General features: G+C 37.9%; 2 protein-coding genes across 2 annotated transcripts; both read left to right on the plus strand.

The window, feature by feature from the left end:
• Positions 1-2178: 2178 nt before the first annotated feature.
• LOC122758064 (O-acyltransferase like protein-like) lies at positions 2179-8295 on the plus strand. Its single transcript, XM_044011907.1, has 15 exons — positions 2179-2334; positions 3933-4066; positions 4172-4250; positions 4340-4478; positions 4613-4809; positions 5062-5268; positions 5360-5459; positions 5571-5672; positions 5926-6088; positions 6176-6255; positions 6374-6484; positions 6639-6771; positions 6895-7081; positions 7436-7578; positions 7677-8295. Coding segments are annotated over exons 1-15 (1878 nt in total). The 5' UTR covers positions 2179-2333; the 3' UTR covers positions 7779-8295.
• Positions 8296-10901: 2606 nt separating this feature from the next.
• Positions 10902-17927, plus strand: LOC122758063 (O-acyltransferase like protein-like). The gene is made up of 15 exons (XM_044011906.1): positions 10902-11098; positions 12978-13111; positions 13217-13295; positions 13385-13523; positions 13658-13854; positions 14107-14313; positions 14405-14504; positions 14610-14711; positions 15064-15226; positions 15314-15393; positions 15512-15622; positions 15781-15913; positions 16037-16223; positions 16578-16720; positions 16819-17927. The coding sequence occupies exons 1-15, from the start codon at positions 10942-10944 to the stop codon at positions 16918-16920; spliced, it is 2034 nt and encodes a 677-aa protein (XP_043867841.1). The 5' UTR covers positions 10902-10941; the 3' UTR covers positions 16921-17927.

Below are 17927 nucleotides of genomic sequence, written 5' to 3' on the forward strand. Positions count from 1 at the left end.
TTTGATATTTGGGAAATCCTCTTCCGAAAGAAGTTTTAATTGAAAGCATTTACAACACTGTAAAACTCCCAATTTTGCCCTTCTACTTAGTAACTAAACAAAAACTATTGCTGAGTGAGGAGTCTGATGATGAGATTAGCTTCGCCAGTAATGCTACTGATGTGTCTGAGCCTGCTGTAGTGCCAGCTGATGAAGGGTCAACACTGGTGTTCACAAGGGGCAGAAATCAGTGGGGGTTTATAAATGAACCTCACAGCTCCCTTCAAGTGGTGTTCTTTATCTCTTTATCTGGAGAAAGCATTGTGTCATCAATAACCAGAGAAAATCCAACAAGCTGCAGTCATGTTGCAAGCACATTTGTAAACATAATCAGTGATCCCATCACTGTGTCATTGGATGCCAACTATCCTGTTTTAGAAGATGATTCTGAAATCGTATTTGGTGCACAGTAAACAGCTGATGATGAGTCTCTCAGTGACACACTGCACCTGAAATAACCTTGGTCTTACACCACACAAACAGCTTCAGTGAAATGATAGAAGCATTTTCTGATCCTGAGATCATGAACAAAATGTTGAAGGTAAAAACATCTACTTTCTGGCTTCTGGGGAGAGTTTTATGAACGGTGCACCCGAGGAACTACTTTGAAAGTGCACTTTCTTAGGTTTTCCAATGTCTTTCTTGAGGTCACTTGCAGATTTTTGTATGAATACATTTTATTCTGGATGTTTACTTACTTGTGAAGTTATTAAAAGATATGTTTGACACAATTATGTTTGAGTCCTTTTGATGAAAACAGGCCTCTGCTGAGCATTTTAAAAGTTCACTCATCAGTGATGGAATACAACCTAAACTTAGTTGTTGCACTCAAAGTACTTGAACTTTACATGAGTATTTCACAACTATTCAGGTTTCATTTTACAGTTCAGAGAAAAAATATTGCATCACACATGTAGAGACTATTTGACACGCGTACTATGCGCGTTAAAATTACATCAACATATCATTTTATATGGAGCCCGTCTGGTGACAAAGGTGGACCATCATATAAAGATCATATGATTCTGATGGGTGGTGTGCTCACTGCTTCTGAACATCTGATTTTACAAAGAATTTCTTTGTTTTCTAATTCATGCTATAGTCTATTTTGATGGACTCAGAACACCGAGAGGGTGCTGTTCTATTCCGGCGGGTCAGAGGGAGAGAGAAGGTCCTGGGTCTTGAAGGAGCCGCTGCCTGTCTCTCTCTTTCCTCACTTCACGTCGTTTACGTCAATAGAGGGAAAATTGAATTCTTTTAAAAAAAGTTTTATTTACAAGATTAAACTGAGTGACACAGTCTCTGTCTATCGATTGCGCTGCACCTGTACACACACAAGCAAACAGTGCTGTCCACGGTGCTGTGACACTGAACCGGCTATAAAAGCACTGATGCGCATATCATGCCCACACAACGATGGGACTTACACGTTTTTATTCACCATACACATTTCTTGTGGCCACGCGTTATTAATTCGTGGCCACCTAATAATCATCTCGTTCGCACGCATTTAAGCAAGTCGTGGCCACGGAATAAGATCTCGTTCCCACGCGTTATTAATTTGTGGCCACGGAAATTTTTTTTTCCACCCATGTCACCAGAAGGGCTCCGTAATTTGACCCTCAATGTATGCATTCATCCATTGCTTCAATTGAAAGTTTCTTACATGGGTTGTAAAAATGTAACACTCTCATGTTTCCTGTTCTTCCTATTCTGTTGAATCTTTATTGGTTTTTAAAGCTCTTAAGGGTATTTGGCCTTCCAATTGAACTAAATTGGCTTTTACCCTATTTACACAGGGCTGCCCCAGGATAAATTGGGGCCCTAAGCAGAATTACTGTCAGGTAACACATGAAATGATGTCCTCGGCCCCCAAATGTGGCAATCTGATCAAAGGCTTTTCCATCTGGTTATAATATCAACTGAGTGATACACAAAAGTGATGTCCTCATAAAAAACATTATATTCACATGGGTCTCTTCAGGCATCTTTAAACCAAATACAAACAAACCTACAGTTTGTTTATAATGGGTCACAACAGCTAAAGTAGGTGGTCTTTCACTCTACTCCCCGCTTTTGTCTCCTCCTTCCTATTTCACGTATAATCCTTCCTACTCAACTTTGAAGTCAGTCCTGAAATGGCGCTGTGTTTGGTATTGTTCTTTCTGTTTGCAGGGACTAGTTTGGGGCTGGAGAATACACAGGCCTTGAATGTGTCTCAAAGATGTGAGGAGGACACCAACACCTTTATCTGGGAAATTAACCAGGAGACACCGAAGGAATATACTGTTTTCAGTAAGTGATGCTTCCTTTTGAGGCAGCTTATTTGTCTTTTTTAGGATAAATAACATGCTTCAGATAACCTGGAAAAAGATACATAGCATTTGCATATTTCATTTTCTTAGAATATAAAAGTGAAAGTATTGGGGCCAGAATTTAGAATTTATTATATTATTATTATTATAACAACATTTAAGGCGGCTCACTGAAGGCCCTGCTATACTTTTGGGCGCAGCGCATGCAGACCCAACATTCATCGCACGCATGACGCTATTTGCTTCATCAACTGAACTGCATTTCCGCCACACTGGTCGGTGGAGTATTAATCTCTCAACAAGCAAAAAAAAACATTTAGACAACAGAAGACGTAGTTGCCAAAGTTAGACATCCGAGCCTTGAACTGTTTGCTGTTGCCACTGCCCCAGTAGGCCACTCCACAAAAGATAGCTGATCCCACCACAGACTCATTAAAGGTCATGAAGAACCCCCTGCATTCCTCAAGATGTCAAGTCAAGTCCAGTCAATTTTGATTTGTACAGCCCAGCATCACAAACACAATTGCCTTTAAGGGCTTTACAGTCTGTACAGCAAATAACACACGCCATCCTTAATGTAACACCTGTGAGGCTAACAGCTCTATAGGACCAGAGGCTAGTGTGGGAGCAGTAAATGTACTAATTAAGCAGCAAAAGACCACAGACCAGGAAGTACATTTTATATGCCGGCTTGTTTAGTGAAAGTTAGTAATATCAACAAAAAAAAAACATATTTAGTACCATGACACATACACATACACTCAGTGTTGAACACCTTCTCCCTTGTTGAGTTAATTCCGTTCATTTAACCTATTTGCTTTCATTAACCCCATGCTTTCATTTTTATTCAAATCATTTTAACTATTTTAATCGATTTGATCTCTTATGACATGACATTTTAGATATTTTAATATGTGATTGTTATGATTATGTGAAGCACATTGGGCTACCGTTCTGTGTATGAAATGGGCTATATCAATAAAACATGACTTGACTTGAATATTTGTAAACATAGAGGATGTTCTCTTTTAATCCTAGTTATTTCTCTCAAATGTAGACAATTTGTTTACCTTAACCAGAAAAGCAAATATTCCACATTAACACAAAAACTGCTTCACCACATTGAATTTCAAACAAAGAAAAATCATCCCTGAAACAGGAAAATATGTTTACAACATCCAAAAAGGTTGTTTTTCCTGAGTTAAATGACACTTTTGTCCTTTTTTCTTCTGCTCTCGTTCTCTCTGCTGTCTGACTGGCTGCTATACGGAGCTCATACATAACGTAGCATTACACTCACAGTAGTGTAATATAACGTAACATAACTGTCTGTATAATAAGACCAGTTCACTTTACTGTTCAGGAGAACACCAAGGTACCTGATGAAGGGGGAGGGGGTTTCTCCACCTACAGCAATCAGCTCCTTTATAAAGCAATAGCTTCAGTGTCCATTGTAGTCAAGTAGTCTAAAGAATACATCTGATTCACATTTTTTGACTTCCTTCAGTGATGAAATTGTCTGTATGCAATGTATGTACCTTTTTGCTAACACGGCCATTTGCTATTCATATCTATCAGTGCACAATGCATCTGGAAGGATTGGTGGCAATGTTACAGGAGGTGACGTCAACCAAACTGGTTCGCTGGACCACTGTCGATCTGCCCATGGTCCTACTTTCTCTGGACAGTACTGCCAGGCATTTCTTTCACAGGTAAAAATAATAACAATCCAATAATAGAACATAGAATGTAGCCTTGGCATCGGAATAAAAGGTAAGAAAATTGGATTTTGATCTAAATATTTTTACTACCAAAAGGGAACTATCCAGCATGTTGTGGGTGTTTGTGTCCCTGACTCCTGCAGTGAAGAGGACGTACATTTTCTTGTGCTGCATGGTTGGTGATTTTATATTTGCATTGTTCTCAATACACTCAGTCCTATATTTGTTTTGTCTTAATTATGACTTGGGCCATTTTCTTAACAGGGAGACTTCAGTATGGTCAGACAGCGCTTATTTCACCAATACTGGTCAACCAGTCCATTCAGGAGATGACCATGACACGATGTTTGCCCAACAACTCCATTGCTCCAGATGCATCTGTTCATGGATATGTGGCCTGTCTGTCAGTATATAAATATTTTTGAACATTGGATATAATTGCAAAACACTTCACTTTTACTCACAAATTCATACTGTGAGCACTTGGATATTCACCAAACATACATTCCTGATGTACTTATACCTCTTCTTTTGCAGGTTTGTGTGTTGCTTAATGGTTGCAATTCCTCTAGCAGCTACCATGTTCACTGCTTTGTTAAGCTGGCAAAAGAACAAGGATGTCAGTCCATCTCCAGAGGCATGCTGTAAAAACACTGCACTAAACCTTTATGGGGGTTTGAAGTCCAATGACTCCTGCAGCAGTGACATGAACATAAGTACTTCAGAGGAGTTTAGTACGTACAGTATTTATTATAAGTTTGGTGCATGTGATTGTTCTGCAAAATGGTCTGAATTCATCATTTTGTACAAACAAATACCTCTAAATACAAGCACAGACCAGTTGCTACATTTTGTAACTAGATATGAAGGCAATGTACACTTAATGTACATTGTACCAAAATTCAATACTATTGCAGTAGAGACACCTTTTTTTCAGTTGAACACATTACACTAAGAGATTGCTCTTTTTTATTGTGTCTTCATAGATAAACACAAACCAGTCTGTTTTCCACAACGCTGTCTGGAGCGGTGGCTGCAGGCATTTTCTCTACAGAATACCTGCCGTGGTGTCTTCAGCACAACCTCATCAATCCCAGGAGGAGGATACTCCTCCCTGAATGGAATCCGTGCACTCTCTCTGTTATGGATCATATGTTGCCACGATAGCACGTTCACTTATACGAACAACATTGGTATGTCAAGGTTTACTAGTAGATGCTTATTTAGACTGCAAGTCATATTCATTATTTCTTTATTAATTTAAGGTAATTATATGCTTTGCAGATAATGCTGAAGAATGGTTTGAATATATAAGGAGCAGCCCTTTTCATATTATCACGGCTGGACCAGGTTTTCTGGCTGTAGACACCTTCTTAGTGCTTGGGTGAGCGTATAACCATGTATTATAATAATAATAATTATTATTATTATCATTAGCATTGTTATTATTATAATGGTTAGCTCTAACTTACCAGATTTCACTTTTGTGTTTCAGGGGTATGCTTAGTGCCAAGTCTCTGTTAGGCTCCATCAACAGGGCAGAGGGCAAACTGAGTGTCTCTGTGGTGGGAAACTACTTCTACAGCAGGATCAAAAGGTGTTGTATATTCATTACGTCACAAAGATACATTTTAGCCATTTTCAGACATGAACTCTGGATAATGTCTCGAGAATTTTATCCTGACATTGTCTGTGATTCACCTTTTTTGACATTGGAGGCCCTTAACTTTAAGGCCTGGTATTAAAATCCACCCCGAGGTCTATCCCTCCAATAGTGTGTGTGTGTGTGTCAGGGACAGACATTAGCAATGTAAATTCTAAAACTTCTCTTTGTCTTTACTTCAAAACAGAATTCAGCCACTACATATGTTCTGTGTGTGTCTACTTACTGGTGTGTACTCGCTGGTCAAATGGGGACCCTACAGAACATATTTGATAGGAGTAGACACTTGTCGGACATATTGGTGGGCTAACGTGCTGTTCATCAACAATCTCATAGATACTCAAAACACAGTAAGTTTCACTGTGATATAGTGGCTCTGGTTATATTTTTGATGTATTTCTTCTTATTATAATTATTATTTCCAATTCTCTCTCTAGTGTTTACCTTGGACATGGTACTTAAGTCTAGACTTCCAGTTTTATGCCACCACTCCTGTGTTACTCTATCTTCACAAATTGTAAGTTCAATGTCTTTCATATTGCTCCAAAATTCATTTAAATGTGCCATCATAAAAGAGCTACACACATTGGCAATTGTACACATGTAATCTCACACATCTTATTTGTGTTTATCAGGAACAGAGGTGTGTTTGCAGCTGTGGTAGGAGGTTTGTTGCTACTAACCACTGCTGCTGGTGCCATTTTGACAGCACTAAATCACTTTCAAGTCTATATACCAGGAACATTGTAAGATTCAAGGATTGTGGTCTGGTGCAATTACAGACATTTTAAGAATTAAATACATTATTGTAGTGTGACTCTGATATTTCATTTGTCAAATATGGATAGATAGATACATCTATTGTCACTGGATATTAAAATATAATGAAATGTTTTGCAGGCGCTTGGACAAAATAGTATCATATATGACAATGTACTATACTAAACCTTACACAAGATATGGCCCATATTTACTTGGGATCCTGCTTGGAATACACTTTGTGACAAAAAAAGATCAGCTCATAAAGAAAAAGGTAAGAATGATTTCAGACTTTTTAAGAATCATAACATACATCTTAGTCGTTCAGCAAAAATCTGAACCACACATTGAACACATGATGTTTGTGTACAGTACTCACTGTTGCTTTTGCTGGCAGTGGCAGGCAGCACTCGGTTGGTTCTGCACTATTTTCCTCATGGCAGTGGTGTTTGGCTTGGCCTTTGCCCTCAGGGAGACCCCAGACTACCCATCTGTGCCACATGCCCTCTATCAGGGACTGCACAGAACAGTCTGGGCTTTGGCTATCGTCTGGATCATTGTTGCCTGTGAGGAAGGATATGGAGGTAAATTACAGAAATGTTCCAGAGTCGAAACAGCACACTGCTGCTGCCTGTCTTGGCCCTATTGTAAGACATTTTCAATCCCAATGTGGTCTTACTATGGGTCAAAAATAATAAAATATTGTACACACAAAATGCAATTGAATAGAATACCAAAGTACATTTTTAATTTTGAGCTCAACTTGCAGTTTAACATTACATTACTACAATATAGCTGAAAAAATGATACAAATGAGAACAAATACATTGGACAAATGCACATTTCTGAAGTGTTACGTGACTATAGGACAGTGTTACATGGTAAACATTTTCAGAAGTCTGTGTTTAATTAGATTTTTTTCTATTGTTATTCTGCAGGTTTAATCAAGAGTGTCTTGTCACTGGGTTTCTGGATTCCAATTTCCAACATTAGTTTTGCTGCCTATTTGTTCCATCCTATTGTAATATCCCTGCATAATGGAGTGCAAGAAAACACATTTCACTTCACAGTCTTCAACTTTGTAAGTGCTTTAAACAGTCAATGTCACTGGATGATTTAGTGTGTCCATCTGTGGTATTTAAACTTTGTTTAATGTATTTCTCCATCCTCTCTTGGTAGATGATCCTGTACTTTGGCCGCTTACTGCTGTCACTGCTGATTGGCTACATGTTGACTGTGCTGATTGAGAAGCCCTACTTCCTAAAATACAACCGTAAATAGATACAGTGGACATCAGAAAACACAATTGAAACTGTATCAACACATTGTCATTTAATAATTGTAAATTATTGTCATAACATTTTATATTATCATATTATTTTAAATTGATGCTTGTAAGTCCCACAGCATTGTGCGTGTTCAGCACTATTTTCTGTATGTGTTCCGGGACCTGTGCCCGTCTCGTCATCTCTGTATGTGTACTTTGCGTTCCGGCACCTCATGATTTACAAATGACGCACTGGTTATAGGCTATACCTGGTCATATTGCTGTTGGTTATGTTTAACGTGATGATTACATGCTGCACGAATAGAGTATAGGATAATAAAAAACTATACATACTGTAGGCTAATAATTGTGCCCCCCCATGCATTTCATATGCCCCCCTTAAAACTAAGGTCTGGCGACGGGTCTGGTTTGGACTGTCCTTTGTAGAGTGTGTTCTGTTTTCTCAAACCCTAGATTGTTTTGTATTAAATACAACACACAATTTAATTGAAATAAAAAATGTATCCTGTGTGGTAGAATGTTTTCTAATTTTCTGCCCTGCTCTAATAATAATTTATATAATTTACATTTACAATTATATAATAATTTAATTTAATTTAATTTAATTTAATTTAATTTAATTTAATTTAATTTAATTTAATTTAATTTAATTTAATTTAATTTAATTTAATTTAATTTAATTATCACTGCCCCCTGTTCTATTGATGCCTAGCCTCATCAATAGAACAGGCAGTGACAACTAAATTAAATTGTTAACTTCTGTATGGCGTCACTCAACTACGGGTACCTCTAACACTCAGTTAGAGACTTCGGGAATAAAGTCGTAAATTTATGAGATTAAAAGTCGTACAATGAGAATAAAGTCATAACGGAAGTAGGTATAAACAAAACAAGAAAATCAAAAGAAGAACGAAACGAGAAAAGGCGAGAGTGCACCAGTTAGCAGGTAAGGTTTAACATTTATTAAACTGTTCTGCTTACTGAACCCAGGTTTTAGGTCGCCTAAAGGTTAACGTTGTTGTTTATGAAGTCGGGGTATTGCTGTTTGCGTCTATCTCCCGAAAGGAAAATGATAGCGACATTATTATTTTTAATGAAACCGAGAGATGCAGCCTTTATAATCAGACATACTGTAGGTCTATATCTATAGCTCAGCCAGAAGACATGCAGTGAAGCCCTTCAATGACAATTCCTGGCAAATTCAACCTGGGGATATAATGGGAGTGGACCGATCTGTTTAGGCCATTTACATCCCACAACACCGCATTTTTATTTCACAGAGCAAAACGTTGAAGGTAAAACATCTACTTTCTGGCTTCTGGGGAGAGTTTTATGAACGGTGCACCCGAGGAACTACTTTGAAAGTGCACTTTCTTGGTATTTCCAATGTCTTTCTTGAGGTCACTTGCAGATCTTTGTATGAATACATTTTATTCTGGATGTTTACTTACTTGTGAAGTTATTAAAAGATATGTTTGACACAATTATGTTTGAGTCATTTTGATGAAAACAGGCCTCTGCTGAGCATTTTAAAAGTTCACTCATCAGTGATGGAATACAACTGAGTACCTAAACTTAGTTGTTGCACTCAAAGTACTTGAACTTTACATGAGTATTTCACAACTATTCAGGTTTTATTTTACAGTTCAGAGAAAAAATACTATGCGCGTTAAAATTAGTAATTTTAACGCGCATAGTACGCGGGTCAAATAGTCTCTACATGTGTGATGCAATATTTTTTCTCTGAACTGTAAAATAAAACCTGAATAGTTGTGAAATACTCATGTAAAGTTCAAGTACTTTGAGTGCAACAACTAAGTTTAGGTACTCAGTTGTATTCCATCACTGATGAGTGAACTTTTAAAATGCTCAGCAGAGGCCTGTTTTCATCAACATATAATTTTATATGGAGCCCGTCTGGTGACAAAGGTGGACAAAAAAATATTAATAACGCCACAAATTAATAACGTGTGGCCAGGAGATGATTCAAGTTCCAGATTGATGGGGTGGTGTCATAGGCACCGATTTATATTTTTGCCCGTGGGTGCCCAAATTATATAAATACCATCATATAAAGATCATATGATTCTGATGGGTGGTGTGTTCACTGCTTCTGAGCATCTGATTTTACAAAGAATTTCTTTGTTTTCTAATTCATGCTATAGTCTATTTTGATGGACTCAGAACACCGAGAGGGTGCTGTTCTATTCCGGCGGGTCAGAGGGAGAGAGAAGGTCCTGGGTCTTGAAGGAGCCGCTGCCTGTCTCTCTCTTTCCTCACTTCACGTCATTTACGTCAATAGAGGGAAAATTGAATTTTTTTTTTAAAGTTTTATTTACAAGATTAAACTGAGTGACACAGTCTCTGTCTATCGATTGCGCTGCACCTGTACACACACAAACAAACAGTGCTGTCCACGGTGCTGTGACACTGAACCGGCTATAAAAGCACTGATGCGCATATCATGCCCACACAACGATGGGACTTACACGTTTTTATTCACCATACACATTTCTTGTGGCCACGCGTTATTAATTCGTGGCCACCTAATAATCATCTCGTTCGCACGCATTTAAGCAAGTCGTGGCCACGGAATAAGATCTCGTTCCCACGCGTTATTAATTTGTGGCCACGGAAATTTTTTTTTCCACCCATGTCACCAGAAGGGCTCCGTAATTTGACCCTCAATGTATGCATTCATCCATTGCTTCAATTGAAAGTTTCTTACATGGGTTGTAAAAATGTAACACTCTCATGTTTCCTGTTCTTCCTATTCTGTTGAATCTTGGCTTTTACCCTATTTACACAGGGCTGCCCCAGGATAAATTGGGGCCCTAAGCAGAATTACTGTCAGGTAACACATGAAATGATGTCCTTGGCCCCCAAATGTGGCAATCTGATCAAAGGCTTTTCCATCTGGTTATAATATAACCAGATTAACTGAGTGATACACAAAAGTGATGTCCTCATAAAAAACATTATATTCACATGGGTCTCTTCAGGCATCTTTAAACCAAATACAAACAAACCTACAGTTTGTTTATAATGGGTCACAACAGTTAAAGTAGGTGGTCTTTCACTCTACTCCCCGCTTTTGTCTCCTCCTTCCTATTTCACATATAATCTTTCCAACTCAACTTTGCAGTCAGTCCTGAAATGGCGCTGTGTTTGGTATTGTTCTTTCTGATTGCAGGGACTAGTTTGGGGCTGGAGAATACACAGGCCTTGAATGTGTCTCAAAGATGTGAGGAGGACACCAACACCTTTATCTGGGAAATTAACCAGGAGACACCCAAGGAATATGCTGTTTTCAGTAAGTGATGCTTCCTTTTGAGGCAGCTTATTTGCCTTTTTTATGATGAATAACATGCTTCAGATAACCTGGAAAAAGATACATAGCATTTGCATATTTCATTTTTTTAGAATATAAAAGTGAAAGTATTGGGGCCCTAAACAGAATTTAATTACTTAAGTACAGTAAATTACAAATCTTAAAGTACTTGTCATTTACTGTATGTAAGTATGAAAAAGTATTTTTTCTGATATAAAATGTACTTAAGTTTATAAGTGAAAGTTTGAAAAAAGTGAGGAGTTAGGATTGAGCCATGGTAGTTGTCTTTCAACTGGAAGGCTGTGGGTTCAATTCCTGACCCTGCTAGTATATGTGTCCTTGACCAAGACACTTAACCCCATGTTGAAGTGTGTGAATGGCAAAACACTTAAATAAGACACACTAATAAACACTTAAAAAAAGAATTGCACTGATATACAGTCACATTAATGAGGATTAAAGAGGGGGTTTGAGTGGAGTGGTCTACTAAGAGCAATGGTGTTGTACAGTAGCAGGGAGAAGGTGATTCCCCTCCTTCAGACATTTAAGGCGGATCAATGAAGGCCCTGCTATACTTTTGGGCGCAGCGCATGAAGACCCAACATGCATCGCACGCATGACGCTATTTGCTTCATCAACTGAACTGCATTTCCGCCACACTGGTCGGTGGAGTATTAATCTCTCAACAAGCAAAAAAAAACATTTAGACAACAGAAGACGTAGTCACCAAGGTTAGTCATCCGAGCCTTGAAGTGTTTGCTGTTGCCACTGCCCCAGTAGGCCACTCCACAAAAGATAGCTGATCCCACCACAGACTCATTAAAGGTCATGAAGAACCCCCTGCATTCTTCCAGATGTCAAGTGAAGTCCAGTCAATTTTGATTTGTACAGCCCAGCATCACAAACACAATTGCCTTTAAGGGCTTTACAGTCTGTACAGCAAATAACACACTCCATCCTTAATGTAACACCTGTGAGGCTAACAGCTCTATAGGACCAGAGGCTAGTGTGGGAGCAGTAAATGTACTAATTAAGCAGCAAAAGACCACAGACCAGGAAGTACATTTTATATGCCGGCTTGTTTAGTGAAAGTTAGTAATATCAACAAAAAAAAACATATTTAGTACCATGACACATACACATACACTCAGTGTTGAACACCTTCTCCCTTGTTGAGTTAATTCCGTTCATTTAACCTATTTGCTTTCATTAACCCCATGCTTTCATTTTTATTCAAATCATTTTAACTATTTTAATCGATTTGATCTCTTATGACATGACATTTTAGATATTTTAATATGTGATTGTTATGATTATGTGAAGCACATTGGGCTACCGTTCTGTGTATGAAATGGGCTATATCAATAAAACATGACTTGACTTGAATATTTGTAAACATAGAGGATTTTCTCTTTTAATCCTAGTTATTTCTCTCAATTGTAGACAATTTGTTTACCTTAACCAGAAAAGCAAATATTCCACATTAACACAAAAACTGCTTCACTAATGTCCAAATACACAATTAAAATCTACATTGAATTTCAAACAAAGAAAAATCATCCCTGAAACAGGAAAATAAAAATCCAAAAATGAGTTTGACAGTGACCATGACACATACACAGTACGTAATATAACGTAACAGTCTGTATAATAGTTCAACAAAAAATTGAAGGGGGGGGGGTTTCTCCACCTACAGCAATCAGCTCCTTTATAAAGCAATAGCTTCAGTGTCCATTGTAGTCAAGTAGTCTAAAGAATACATCTGATTCACATTTTTTGACTTCCTTCAGTGATGAAATTGTCTGTATGCAATGTATGTACCTTTTTGCTAACACGGCCATTTGCTATTCATATCTATCAGTGCACAATGCATCTGGAAGGATTGGTGGCAATGTTACAGGAGGTGACGTCAACCAAACTGGTTCGCTGGACCACTGTCGATCTGCCCATGGTCCTACTTTCTCTGGACAGTACTGCCAGGCATTTCTTTCACAGGTAAAAATAATAACAATCCAATAATAGAACATAGAATGTAGCCTTGGCATCGGAATAAAAGGTAAGAAAATTGGATTTTGATCTAAATATTTTTACTACCAAAAGGGAACTATCCAGCATGTTGTGGGTGTTTGTGTCCCTGACTCCTGCAGTGAAGAGGACGTACATTTTCTTGTGCTGCATGGTTGGTGATTTTATATTTGCATTGTTCTCAATACACTCAGTCCTATATTTGTTTTGTCTTAATTATGACTTGGGCCATTTTCTTAACAGGGAGACTTCAGTATGGTCAGACAGCGCTTATTTCACCAATACTGGTCAACCAGTCCATTCAGGAGATGACCATGACACGATGTTTGCCCAACAACACCATTGCTCCAGATGCATCTGGTTATGGATATGTGGCCTGTCTGTCAGTATATAAATATTTTTGAACATTGGATATAATTGCAAAACACTTCACTTTTACTCACAAATTCATACTATGAGCACTTGGATATTCACCAAACATACATTCCTGATGTACTTATACATCTTCTTTTGCAGGTTTGTGTGTTGCTTAATGGTTGCAATTCCTCTAGCAGCTACCATGTTCACAGCTTTGTTAAGCTGGCAAAAGAACAAGGATGTCAGTCCATCTCCAGAGGCATGCTGTAAAAACACTGCACTAAACCCTTATGGGGGTTTGAAGTCCAATGACTCCTGCAGCAGTGAAATGAACATAAGTACTTCAGAGGAGTTTAGTACGTACAGTATTTATTATAAGTTTGGTGCATGTGATTGTTCTGCAAAATGGTCTGAATTCATCATTTTGTACAAACAAATACCTCTAAATACAAACACAGACCAGTTGCTACATTTTGTAACTAGATATGAAGGCAATGTACACTTAATGTACATTGTACCAAAATTCAATACTATTGCAGTAGAGACACCTTTTTTTCAGTTGAACACATTACACTAAGAGATTGCTCTTTTGAATTGTGTCTTCATAGATAAACACAAACCAGTCTGTTTTCCACGACGCTGTCTGGAGCGGTGGCTGCAGGCATTTTCTCTACAGAATACCTGCCGTGGTGTCTTCAGCACAACCTCATCAATCCCAGGAGGAGGATACTCCTCCCTGAATGGAATCCGTGCTCTCTCCCTGTTATGGATCATATGTGGCCACGATAGCACGTTCACTTATACGAACAACACTGGTATGTCAAGGTTTACTAGTAGATGCTAATTTAGACTGCAAGTCGTATCCATTATTTCTTTATTAATTTAAGGTAATTATATGCTTTGCAGATAATGCTGAAGAATGGTTGGAATGTGTAAGGAGCAGCCCTTTTCATATTATCACGGCTGGAGCGAATTATCTGGCAGTAGACACCTTCTTAGTGCTTGGGTGAGCATAAAACCATGTATTATAATAATAATTATTATTATCATTATCATTGTTATTATTATAATGGTTAGCTCTAACTTACCAGATTTCACTTTTGTGTTTCAGGGGTATGCTTAGTGCCAAGTCTCTGTTAGGCTCCATCAACAGGGCAGAGGGCAAACTGAGTGTCTCTGTGGTGGGAAACTACTTCTTCAGCAGGATCAAAAGGTGTTGTATATTCATTACGTCACAAAGATACATTTTAGCCATTTTCAGACATGAACTCTGGATAATGTCCCAAGAATTTACTCCTGACATTGTGATTCATCTTTCTTTGACATGGGAGGCCCTTAACTTTAAGGCCTGGTATTAAAGGCAACATAGACCGGAAGCTCCAATTAACGCTGCGTTTGTGTGTGTATCTGCGTCATGTCACCTTTAACATCCACCCCAAGAGGTCTATCCCTCCAAAAAGCTTACTTAGACTGTATTCAAAAACATTTTGTGTGTGTGTGTGTGTCAGGGACAGACATTAGCAATGTAAATTCTAAAATTTCTCTTTGTCTTTACTTCAAAACAGAATTCAGCCACTACTTATGTTCTGTGTGTGTCTACTTACTGGTGTGTACTCGCTGGTCAAATGGGGACCCTACAGAACATATTTGATGAAAGTAGACACTTGTAGGACACATTGGTGGGCTAACTTGCTGTTCATCAGCAATCTCATAGATACTCAAAACCTAGTAAGTTTCACTGTGATATAGTGGCTCTGGTTATATTTTTGATGTATTTCTTCTTATTATAATTATTATTTCCAATTCTCTCTCTAGTGTTTACCTTGGACATGGTACTTAAGTCTAGACTTCCAGTTTTATGCCACCACTCCTGTGTTACTCTATCTTCACAAATTGTAAGTTCAATGTCTTTCATATTGCTCCAAAATTCATTTAAATGTGCCATCATAAAAGAGCTACACACATTGGCAATTGTACACATGTAATCTCACACATCTTATTTGTGTTTATCAGGAACAGAGGTGTGTTTGCAGCTGTGGTAGGAGGTTTGTTGCTACTAACCACTGCTGCTGGTGCCATTTTGACAGCACTAAAGCACTTTCCAGTCTTCATGCCAATATCATTGTAAGATTCAAGGATTGTGGTCTGGTGCAATTAATTACAGACATTTTAAGAACTAAATACATTATTGTAGTGTGACTCTGATATTTCATTTGTCAAATATGGACAGATAGATACATCTATTGTCACTGGATATTAAAATATAATGAAATGTTTTGCAGGAACGTGCTAGATATAGTATCATATTTGTCAATGTACTATACTAAACCTTACACAAGATATGGCCCATATTTACTTGGGATCCTGCTTGGAATACACTTTGTGACAAAAAAAGATCAGCTCATAAAGAAAAAGGTAAGAATGATTTCAGACTTTTTAAGAATCATAACATACATCTTAGTCGTTCAGCAAAAATCTGAACCACACATTGAACACATGATGTTTGTGTACAGTACTCACTGTTGCTTTTGCTGGCAGTGGCAGGCAGCACTCGGTTGGTTCTGCACTATTTTCCTCATGGCAGTGGTGTTTGGCTTGGCCTTTGCCCTCAGGGAGACCCCAGACTACCCATCTGTGCCACATGCCCTCTATCAGGGACTGCACAGAACAGTCTGGGCTTTGGCTATCGTCTGGATCATTGTTGCCTGTGAGGAAGGATATGGAGGTAAATTACAGAAATGTTCCAGAGTCGAAACAGCACACTGCTGCTGCCTGTCTTGGCCCTATTGTAAGACATTTTCAATCCCAATGTGGTCTTACTATGGGTCAAAAATAATAAAATATTGTACACACAAAATGCAATTGAATAGAATACCAAACTACATTTTTAATTTTGAGCTCAACTTGCAGTTTAACATTTCATTACTACAATATAGCTGAAAAAATGATACAAATGAGAACAAATACATTGGACAAATGCACATTTCTGAAGTGTTACGTGACTATAGGACAGTGTTACATGGTAAACATTTTCAGAAGTCTGTGTTTAATTTGATTTTTTTCTATTGTTATTCTGCAGGTTTAATCAAGAGTGTCTTGTCACTGGGTTTCTGGATTCCAATTTCCAACATCAGTTTTGCTGCCTATTTGTTCCATCCTATTTTAATATCCCTGCATAATGGAGTGCAAGAAAACAAATTTCACTTCACAGTCTTCAACTTTGTAAGTGCTTTAAACAGTCAATGTCACTGGGTGATTTAGTGTGTCCATCTGTGGTATTTTAACTTTGTTTAATGTATTTCTCCATCCTCTCTTGGTAGATGATCCTGTACTTTGGCCGCTTACTGCTGTCACTGTTGATTGGCTACATGTTGACTGTGCTGATTGAGAAGCCCTACTTCCTAAAATACAACCGTAAATAGATACAGTGGACATGAGAAATCACAATTGAAACTGTATCAACACATTACCATTGTCATTTCTATATTGGTCTATTTGTGCTTTCCCACTTAATTAACGTGGACCTTTAAGAGGGTTAAAGGGGAGAAAAAACATTGTGTCATTCATTCAGTTTGGACTGTCCTTTGTAGAGTGTGTTCTGTTTTCTCAAACTCTCAGACTTAGATTGTCTTGTATTAAATACAACACACAATTTAAGTTAAACAAAAAATGTATCCTGTGTGGTAATCACAGAAACTACATTTCTAAGACTGTTTTTTAATGGTCTGCCCTGCTCTAATAATAACATAATTTCATTTATATAATAATTTAATTATCACTGCCTCTGTGTGGAGTGGATTTAGTCTCTGTGTCCCCCAGTGTCTTAGTTGGTACATTTTGCTTGTTCGAGTTAACATGCATTCTTCTGGTTATTTTCTAGAAATGTTGTCATGCTTGCATCATAACAATATCTTGAATCTTGAATCGTGAGCTGCTTTGCAGTGTTTGTGCCTCCTTTTCTCATTTTTATTTTCATTTAAATAATGTTCTCAAACCTGCCTGTGTGCGTGTGTGTATGAGAAACATGATTCATGACTTAAGAAATGCTTGCACTGTTTTCTTTTGTACCTAGTACGATAAATGAACTTATTGTTGTGACCACAATTGATCATGTTTCCTCTAAATCGTTTCCTCATCACAAAATAATAAAATAATAAAAAGGACACAAAGGATGTGGATAATTCTAGGGTTTATCAAATGTTTCAAAGGAACAAGGGTAAATGTGATACTATAAAACTTTGTAGCCTAGTTTAAGTTCAAAATGTCTTTGACAACTAAAATAAAACTTGTGTTGCTCTAATCATATGCAGCAGGAACAATGAGCAACTCTTGGTGTGTCTGGTGTGTTCCACAGCTGTAGGTCCAACTCCCAAGGGGGACGTAGAAGATACACAAAGTTAAGGATGTCCTGCTGGTAGTGATTCTTCCT

This window comes from Solea senegalensis, linkage group LG21 (genome assembly GCF_019176455.1).
Source record: "Solea senegalensis isolate Sse05_10M linkage group LG21, IFAPA_SoseM_1, whole genome shotgun sequence".
NCBI lineage: Eukaryota > Metazoa > Chordata > Actinopteri > Pleuronectiformes > Soleidae > Solea > Solea senegalensis.

What these genes read in the sequence shown, in the direction of transcription:
- LOC122758064 (XM_044011907.1), top strand. An exon ending in GCCAGGCATTTCTTTCACAG is followed by an intron (nt 4,067 to 4,171) that starts GTAAAAATAATA and finishes TACTACCAAAAG; the next exon opens with GGAACTATCCAGCATGTTGT. An exon ending in CTGTGAGGAAGGATATGGAG is followed by an intron (nt 7,082 to 7,435) that starts GTAAATTACAGA and finishes GTTATTCTGCAG; the next exon opens with GTTTAATCAAGAGTGTCTTG.
- LOC122758063 (XM_044011906.1), top strand. Translation starts at nt 10,942, where the DNA reads ATGGCGCTGTGTTTGGTATTGTTCTTTCTGATTGCAGGGACTAGTTTG. An exon ending in CACTTATACGAACAACACTG is followed by an intron (nt 14,314 to 14,404) that starts GTATGTCAAGGT and finishes TATGCTTTGCAG; the next exon opens with ATAATGCTGAAGAATGGTTG. An exon ending in ACTTCACAGTCTTCAACTTT is followed by an intron (nt 16,721 to 16,818) that starts GTAAGTGCTTTA and finishes CTCTCTTGGTAG; the next exon opens with ATGATCCTGTACTTTGGCCG.